The sequence below is a fragment of the Littorina saxatilis genome, linkage group LG8 (assembly GCF_037325665.1).
Source record: "Littorina saxatilis isolate snail1 linkage group LG8, US_GU_Lsax_2.0, whole genome shotgun sequence".
Taxonomy (NCBI): Eukaryota; Metazoa; Mollusca; class Gastropoda; order Littorinimorpha; family Littorinidae; genus Littorina; species Littorina saxatilis.
This window is the reverse complement of record NC_090252.1, coordinates 21020692-21030691: the sequence shown is the minus strand read 5'-3', so window position 1 is coordinate 21030691 and position 10000 is coordinate 21020692. Positions and strand designations below refer to the sequence as shown.

General features: G+C 40.3%; 2 protein-coding genes across 2 annotated transcripts in view; one reads left to right on the top strand and one right to left on the bottom strand.

Moving 5' to 3' along the window:
- The window catches only part of LOC138974552 (uncharacterized), a 315190-nt gene that overhangs the window by 277050 nt on the left and 28140 nt on the right, over window positions 1–10000 (bottom strand). The window contains exons 12-16 of the mRNA XM_070347269.1: window positions 7845–8081; window positions 4918–5139; window positions 3360–3611; window positions 1162–1274; window positions 655–673 (exon numbers count right to left, since the gene is read on the bottom strand). Of these exons, the coding sequence (XP_070203370.1) occupies window positions 655–673; window positions 1162–1274; window positions 3360–3611; window positions 4918–5139; window positions 7845–8081 (843 nt within the window). The remainder of the gene's footprint in view (window positions 1–654; window positions 674–1161; window positions 1275–3359; window positions 3612–4917; window positions 5140–7844; window positions 8082–10000) is intronic.
- On the top strand, window positions 9169–9689 carry LOC138974216 (uncharacterized). Its single transcript, XM_070346943.1, has one exon. The coding sequence runs from the start codon at window positions 9258–9260 to the stop codon at window positions 9687–9689; it is 432 nt and encodes a 143-aa protein (XP_070203044.1). The 5' UTR covers window positions 9169–9257.

Below are 10000 nucleotides of genomic sequence, written 5' to 3'. Positions count from 1 at the left end.
TTGTCATCAAGACAAGATCAGTAAAATTCGAAGTTTTGAAAGTTTGAAAAAAGAAAAGCCCGGAAACGTGTCACGCAAAACGACTTTCTCGTAGCAGACGACAGTTTTGCATACATAGCGCCCGTTCCTCTGAACGGATCAACCGCCACCGCTTTAGTTCGTGTGACTCTCAGCCGTTTGTTGCGTTTTAGATTCAGAGTTACACAATAACGTGATATTGCAGATAGGCTTACAGCGAGTCGCATTGAAATCACAATCTGACGACAAAATTGTGAAACAAAGGAAACTGGATCACACGAGTTCACGATGGCTGAGGGGTAAGAAAAAACACGCAAAACTAAATTCTTTAAAAATTGCTTGCTGTTTACGGAGGGCACCTAGGATGTTCTCAAATGGTGAGTGTTTAAATAAAAAGGTGTTTTGAACTGTGTGTAAAAGCCTGACACTAGCTGTGATGGTTTACGGGAAGCTTACTGTGCCTTTAATGAAGAATTCTCTTCTCAGCTCTACTCTTCTTTTCTCTTGGATGCAGACAATTATTATGAGTTCAGGCACCAGGACGTCCGTTTAGATATTGCTCATACATGGTATGTCGGTAAACTATAAAGTACTGGAGGTAAATATGTTTAACAAGAGAGAAGAAAACAGACTTACACACTGGTGTGTTGAACTCCTGCAAGTTATATAAAAGACACGTGAGGATGTGAAAGCAAGAAATCATATACATATTCATGTAAAATTAAAGGAGAAAAGAATGTAAAACAAAATAACAGAATTGGAAATGTGGAGACTTTTTTCAGTTAAAAGCAGTGTTGGGGAAGGAAAAAAAAAAGGCAAGTAGGAATTTGCTTAACAAAGTTTTATTCAGAGCACAGAGTCGAAGTCAAAACTGAACACAGTGAAACAATAAATATACCAAGCCCATAATTATCCTCTGTGTGTCTGGGGGGAGTATTAAGGATTACGTAGTTAGGTGTAACAGGCGCTGGGACTCGCATGTATGCATGTATTGATACATAAGGTTGAGTGCAAGTGTGTATGCGACTTTCTAATTAAGCTTAAATGTGTCATCAAAAATCCATCAAGGCATGCATCTCTTAACTTCGTCAAAGTTCTATCCCTAAGTGAATTGCACTTCATGAAAGAAAACTACATCCTGACCTGGGCATACTCCGTGTAGATGGTAGCATCCCAACCAATACCACCGTATTTACTGTCCGTATGGGAACTGACGCTTAACTCGCCATATGGTACGCCAAACCATTTGTCTGGCACTGTATAAGTTAAGATGAGAATGTAAAATGACTAAAAGGAAAGAAAAAAAAGGTGAAGAAGTTCCAAAAGCAGAAGGGAAAGTCAAGATTTGAATAAAAATAGTGGTCTTTGCTGAAGAGAAATGAGACAGGTAATATAATACACACATGTCCATGTATCTGTTTACTTCTGTTCATTGAATGTAAATTGTCCAATGAAAACGAGTATTAAGCCTGTCTTACACTGTGCCGAATATCCTTACGAATATGAACATGTTGTATTCGGCCAAAAAAGAGACGAATGGACAGGAACAAACAGAGTAAAATTGAAGGCTTACGAATCCTTGCAAATGTCATACGAATGGTTGCGACTGCTTGTGAATGTCTACCGATCATTGCGATTGTATACGAATATATATATACGGATCTATAACGAACGTTGCAAGTGGTCTTGCGAGTGTTGCGAGTGCTTGCAAAAATGTTACGAATAACTCGTAATGATCGGGACATGGTCGCGAGACATTCGTGAATCGAATGTTCTTAACCATTCGCCACCATTCGTCTCTGTTTGCGAACATTAGCAAAATGCTCCTAATATTCGCAAGGAAGTCATATTCTGAATGCTTCACAACGTACTCGTAAGTATTCGCAACCCATTCGTAATCATCGTAAAGGTATGCGTAGCGCTCGCAAGCATTCGTAAGGATTTTATTCGTGCACATTTTGCCAACATCTTGCGAATGGTTGGGAATCCATAACGAATTTCTCAGGAATGTTTTGACCATTTCTTCCCAATTCATAAGAATGTTGCGAAAGCCTTACGATTGCTTGCGAGTGACTGCAATTGCTTGCGAATGTTTTAAAAACAGTAAGAATATCTTGCAAACGTCTTGCAACTAAACGGCGATTTTGATGCGTATGTATTCTCAATGATCGGAACACATTCGCAAGCACTCGCAACCATTTGTAAGACATTCGCAAGGATGGGTAAGGCTTCCCGTTTTCTATATTATTCATGTAAATGTGTCTATTTTTTGCCGAATACAACATGTTCATATTCGCTAGGATATTCGGCACAATGTAAAGACAGGCATAACGAATGGTTGCGAATGGCTTGCTAGCGCCACGAATACATTGCGATGATTACACATGTCTTGCGAGTACTAACGAGTACGTTGCGAAACAAATAGCAATATGACTTCCTTGCGAATATTAGGAGCAAGAGACGAATTGTAAGGAATAGTTAAGAACATTTACGAAAGTCTTGCGACCATGTCCCGATCATTGTGAATTATTGCAAAATGCTATTCGCAAGGGCAATTCACAGTGTAAGAGTAGCTTTACAGCAAGAGTACACTACGAATAGTTCATAACAAAAATGGAATCGTTATAACTTTAAGAATGAGATCAAATGTGGTATGGTAAGTGGCATTGTTGTAGTAGGTATCCCGGCAATACGACATTACACACCACGCCTTCACGTTCAACCAGCGTGTCTGTTTTACGTTCAGTTAATATTTGATTAAACGTAACTGAATAAGCCAAGACTGCTTAGTCAGATGAACGTTAATGTTAGTGGTTTACGCATTTGTGTGCGTGCATTTGGTATGTACAACAACTCACAGTTAACAACTGAACACATGTTTATGAAACGTTATACAAAGACAGTCTAGCTCTCTGCTTTTTCTGTGGATCCACAGCCAATCTCTTGTATTTAATTACGGCTTAACTATACACTTTATATACTCTGTTCCGCACGTGACCCCGCTGCAAAAGTTACTGGTACATCACCACTTCTGTTATTTTAACAAAACTTCGACCCATTACATCTCAATCAACTATTCATTTTTTACAAACAAAATAAGAACACGGCTTGACCATATCACTCAGCGTGACAACACACATTTGCAAAACATTGTCAGAGAGAGAGAGAGAGAGAGAGAGAGAGAGAGAGAGAGAGAGAGAGAGAGAGAGAGAGAGAGAGAGAGAGAGAGAGAGAGAGAGAGAGAGAGAGAGAGAGAGAGAGAGAGAGAGCGAACAGTCCATATACCCAATCAACACAAAACAAAGCGACTGGCAAACAAACAAGACTGTGTTGATACTTACAGAGTGACTTGGCCATAACTTCTACTTCGCACAAAACTAAGTTGTCTCCCAGTTTGTCAATTTTCACGTAGCGACCTCTCAAGACCGAAGAACAGTTAAGGCGATAGACACCAAGACTGTCCATTTTGCCGGCGAAACACTCGCACAATGTTCCGTTGTCAGTCGTGGAGCTTCCCAGAGGCTCGTAGTATCCTATTGTTTCTATTGGGTCATTGTAATAAACTTTGACGCAAACGTTTTCACTGGCTTTGACTGCAACAAGACACAAATATCAAGAATAATAAAAACATGACTTTGTTGTTGTAATAGTTTAGCTTAAGTATTTAAAATTATGAGCCCGTTTTAGGATTAGGAAACATGCACAGCGCACGTGCTAATTTAACCCTAAGACTAACATATATATATATGTGGTTTAAAAAAACGGGAGTTTTGTTGGCAATAAAGTTGGTTGTGCTTCTTAGAAACAAGATATCGAAATCTATGACCAGAACTTAGACATTGTCACAACTGCATCATCTTACAAGTACGCTTAACTTCTCATTGTCTCTGCCGACGCCCGTTTTTAAGAGGTTGCTGATAAAAAAAATTAAGTCAGCTTGTTGGCTTTATTGGGCGTACTTCAACGAGTGTGTATTTGTCTATATATGTGTCCGCTTCAACGAAATAAAAAAATAACCCTGTCAGTTAATTTAAACCAAATGACAGACTTTTAGACTACACGTTAACACATGCTTGCGTTTGTCATTTTTCACGATAAGACCGTTACAGTTTTGGCATTTATAGGCTTTATTGGGCGTACTTCAACGAGTGTGTATTTGTCTATATATGTGTCCGCTTAAACGAAATAACAAAAAATAACCCTGTCAGTTAATTTAAACCAAATGACAGACTTTTAGACTACACGTTAACACATGCTTGCGTTTGTCATTTTTCACGATAAGACCGTTACAGTTTTGGCATTTATACCTCCAATTCAATTCAATTTAATAACATATTATTGTCTGAATGCAACAAACATAATACAGTATGGTTTATATCATTGCCAGTCCACTTCATTAAAACTCAAAATAGGATATATAAAAAAAGTCTTCTTACCTAAAACATTTTACTATACAGACATAACATATATAGCAACACCCTGTGTTAAATACCAACGAGCAATCAACGTGCAATCTTTTACTGAGTTTTGCCATGTGCGCTTTGAATAATTGTTCTCACTTGATAGTAGAAAGTTATAAATAAAACTGTCTGCATTGATATTGCCTGTGTAATAATAAGTGTAATAACGACCTGTAAAAACTCCTACAAAATATTTATTAACAGTGACAATAGTGTAGTAGAAAAACAAAACAAGGTAGGCGCACGTGCGCATGTTTCTTGGTTGGTTTGCTAGCTTGTTTGCCTTTGTGTTTTTTGTTTGTTTATCAAACAGGTAGAACAAATGCACTTGTTCTACAGTAAACATCAGTGGAAACGAAATCGTCTTTATAAGCACCAAATGGAGAAGGAAGTATGCAGGTTTTTGTGTGTGTTTGAAAAACTTCGTGATTTAACTGACCTTGATTTGAGGTGTATATGTGTACTGCTTCGATGTCGTACACGTTGCCTAGGTCCACCATCCACCAGGCGTTGTTGGAATTGGATTCACGTGTGACTTCTACACACGACCAGCCATTCAAGTATCTTGCACGTTCTCCATCCACTGCCTGGCTCGCAACATGCGAACCGCTTTGACGTGCGTACTTGTACAGTGCAACATTGGTTAAGCCATCTCTACTGTCTGAAAGAAAATAAAACCATCTGCCTAGAAACGAACGAAACCATCTGTACTGTCTGCAAAAATCAAGACCATCGATCCTTACTGTTTGAAATGAGCTCCGTGAAATTGTGGCCATAAATCTGACCAGGTTCTTTCAGAATCAGTTTTTACTCTGTGAAATAAAACTAAAAACATAAGTGATACCAACACAATTTATTTAGTTTACCTCTCGGCCTAAAACTAAAAGATCGAATCTGAAATCCCGTCGAGACTACTAAAATCAGGAACACCGAAACCGTTGAAACCGATATGGGTCAATCACAAATCGCGAATTATCCCCCATATCTAGTAGAATAGCAATATTATAAGATGTTTGGTGGGTTGTTTGACAGACACGCTTATGTGTTGGTCCCAGGGGGGCTAATCGTCTTCGGTTTTATCGTTATCGACCAAGGCGGAAGGCCGAGGTTGATAAATATAAAAACCGAAGGTGATATATATATGCTCCCAGAGGACCAACACAAATGCTGGTCTGACAACAAACCAACAAACATCGCGTTTGTCATTTTTTGAGATAAGCAAAAATACGCACAATAACAGACGGGATCCCTATTCTGAACGTAATTTTCGTCGCTTTTCTTCCAGTCTAAAAATATATAGAGCTGCCGTCATGTTTGCGAGTTCCGTGAGTTTTTGGCATATTCCTTTTTTTCATAGTTTTATGACTTTTCGTTTTGCATTTTGCAAGTATAGATCAGTTGCAAATGTACATGAAGTCGGCGCGGTAATTATTTTCAACATTGATTGGGTCTTTGAGAGTGAATGCTTTCAATCGTTGTCCTCGGAAACACGAATCCAAAAGTCGCGATGATTCCACACATCAAACGATCAGCCTGATTGACTTTTACTTTGACAATTTACGTTTCGTCTGAAAGCTCAAACCCATTCACCACCTTGATCTGTCACATGGGGAGCAGTGTTATTTATTCGCCACCTGGTTATGAATGAACACTTGTGAAAATGATGACAATATCAGTTAATACCATTTTAGTGCACCATTAATGGGTGTTTAACCAATCGGGATTGATTCTAGGTGACGTGTTAAATGATATTGCGTTCAAACTCGGGACCCTTTTTATTTATCACGCGAAAAAACAAACAAGACAAAGTAAATATTTTGAATTAACAATATCAGCTTGACTTATACCAAAGAATGACACTTCAAGTGTTTTGAGGTGATATACTTTTTTATGTAAGAAATACAGCAAAACAAGTTTTGTCGGTGGTTGCTTTACAGAACTGCAAGGCACCAACCACCCTCTGAGTGTGCAATGCCGACCTGCTCAGTTAAAAATGCGTTTGTCAAAGTTCTGAAGAATGAAGTGAAATAACGTCACACAATTTATGTCAAATGTATGCCTCATTTCTTTGTTGTCTGGCGTAGATTCTGTTGACCAATAAAAATCGAAGTAACTGAAACGCATGTTCAACATGGTTTATCTTGTGATATTGTTGTGTGAGTGCATTTCATCTATTCATTACGTCAGATAAATGACTAGACTGGCTGATCCAGGTCACTTGAATGCTTTGACTGACAGGTATACTCAGGTAGGTGCGATTCAGTTACCATTGCGGCTATTCTGTCTAATTCGCGGCATTGCTTCGAAATTTCTTTTGGTCGAAATTAGACGGTAATAAACCGTTATTTCTAATAAGTTGACTGTTAGCAAATTATAACATGCATATCTCAAAATAAATATCAGCATTCACCTGTCGGCTCATGCTGATAATTATATGTTGTTGACATGTCTGTTTTCAGTTGCTGGCATCAGTCAGCATATTAGAAATGACTCATATTACACATTGATAGACTTTCATTTGAACTACAATAGCCTTTAATTGTTTCTTTTTTTTAAATTTTAAGGTTGTCATTGTGGATTGATGGCCGAGCAAAACAGCATTGAGGCCGACGGAAAGAAGCGACGGATGTATTAAATAGGGATTACACAATGTTTTATTTTACCCCACATGCATTGGGAATCCCTCGCGACTTTCGTTGTTTAGTGGGGCACTAACGGCGGTCGAGGCTTGCCGACACCCCCCCTCAGTGCCCCACTAAACAAAGAAAGTCGCGAGGGATTTTTAACGTGAGTAGATTTAGAACATTGTGTTTTTTATTCAGTACATACACTATTTTTGCGGTTAGGAATGTGTTTTTTGTGTGTGACTCGGTGCTTCTTTTATTTACATACCAGACAGAGCTTCAGGAAGTGTGTTCACAATACGGATTTTTGGTACGGCAACGCTCGAAAGTAGTCCGATAACACCACTACATATTTCTCAGCTTCTGTTGTAATATGTGCATAAACCATTAGAAATCCGTTAGAAATCCCGACCCTAACCTGCTGAGATACACTCTGTCCTAGTCGGTCTTGGCAAAGATGGTACCACACTATAATCACCAGAACTGATCACTTTATTTGTTAGTGCGGTTGAGAAGTGACAACATTTTACAACGTATACTTTCTAAAACATGATAACAACTCTATCGCATAAACAACAACAACAACAACAATAACAACCAACCAAACAACCAATCAACCATGCAACCGTACAACATGACATGTGAAACTAAACAAAGCAAGGACGACGGAGATGAAAAAGGGACAGAAAGGAGAAGAAGAACAACAAGAACAAGAAGAAGCTTGAAATCAGACGATACTAACCGACCAACCGTCCGTAAACTTGTATCTCGCACATGACTGAACGGTCTCCACCATGCTCTACTTCTAAGCGAACGTGTGTTCCAACCGTATGTCTCTCACAGGGAACTGTTTTGGTGGAGGCTTTGTTGACTGTTTGATTCATCGCGCACAGTGTGCCACCTGATAGCTTCCCATGCCTAAGATGTTCTTTGGATCCGACATGAACAGTGACGTTGAATGGGTCGGGATATAAACGTCCTGCAATTGAACAATGCCAGGGACATAAATGTCACGAGACACAGACGTGTTTATAAACGTGTCTTTAAATTCACCTACCTATACTTGGAGGCTAAATTGTGACCACCGTCCCCACCTACCCCCCTCCCCTCCCCCAACCTCAGTTACCCCCCCCCCCCCCCCCACAACCTCAGTTCCCCCCCCCCTTCCATATCCCCTGTCTTTTCGACAACCCACCCTACTGTTTATGTCTGTGTCTTGTCTAGGTATGTACGTGTGTATGCGCTTTGTTGATAAACTCGGTGTATGATGTATGTTATGCTGTGTTTATATGTATATAAAGGAAATAAAATGTTTAAAAAAAAAATGCACCTATTTAGCACCAACACACATTAGTACAGTTACGACTTTTGCCTATCAGAACCATGTGGTGTACATTAATTCCGTGAATGTGGTTCGTACACCGTATGTTTCCGTTCGTACAGCCTCATTTTTGACAATTGTTCAAACAAACGCGTTTGGCTGTGTGTACGAACATTAACACGGTGCTAGGCGGCCTTATTATTAAAACACAAGAGGCAAACGTGGCAACATTTTGATGATGTTTCAGAAATGTCGTGTTTTTTTACGCTCTGTGTTTCCAATCCGACCCTTGAATTGTCAATGAGTTCCCAAACATTGCCTGTTGAAACATTCCGCATTCGCCCTGCAGTCCGGACTGACGATCTAACAGCGAACGACAAAAATAAGAAACATTTCGCTACCTGGGGTAAACAGTCCCCTTTTACACGTAATTGGTGTTCCAATGGTCGTCAAATAACACAAAGTACGACTGCGGGTGATATTTGAGCTGTTTGAACCCTTACGTGCGTTGGGTTTGCATCCTGACGGTTTCGTTTCCGTTCGTACTGATTTCATCGCAAAAAGGTGTGTGTGTGTGTAGCACTTTCGTCAATTAGTTTCAGTTCAGACGCATTTCACGACGTTCATGATTTTGGTTTAAAGCTTAAGCAGTTAGCAATGTGTGATACTCATCATTAGCAGAATTTGTCACTTCGTAGTTAAAGACATGTCCTTCACGGGTTCAGTAACACTTGGGTCCGTCTCAGAAAGATCCTGGGCATAAAGTGGCAGGACAAAGTCCCAGATACAGAAGTGCTAGCCAGAGCAGATCTCCCCAGCATCACTACCATCCTGATGCAGTCCCAGCTTCGCTGGGCTGGGCACGTAGCCCGTATGCCAGACGAAAGACTGCCGAAAAGACTGTTCTATGGCGAGCTGCAACAGGGCCAGCGGTCCCACGGAGGACAGAAGAAACGCTTCAAAGACACTCTCAAAGCCTCACTGAAAGCGTTTTCCATCAACCCTGACACGTGGGAGAAATCTGCACTGGATCGTGCCACCTGGCGCTCCTCCATCCACAAAGGCGCCAAGATGTGCGAGGCCAGCAGAACCACCGCCGCTGAATTGATGAGACAGACCCGAAAAGCCCGTGCCATCAACCCTCCTGGAGACGTCCCACTCGTCCCTTGTCCCTTTTGTGTCCGAACCTTCCGTGCCAGGATCGGCCTTGTCAGCCATCTTCGCACACACAGAACTAGCCAGCCCCAGCAACCCCCGGACGACTAGAGTGGTCCTCGTCGAATCGACGGACGAACAACACAACACTTGGGTTTGGCCTTTCTGGTGCAAAACCATTCCTGCTTAAAATCTGACTAAAATGCAGATATTCTGATAAGGCTGTCTTCGTTCGATGTGTATTAACACGTCAGTTAATATATGTAAACTAATTTGAAACTTGTTAAATAAACGTTTTCTTTATTTTTTAATTGTCAAACGAGGCACAAACTTTTTTTCTTTTTTTAGTAAACGTTTTATGCTTAAAATGTCATAATCGGCAGCAGTTCCCAGCAAAAAGACCTTCAAAGACCAATGAGTTC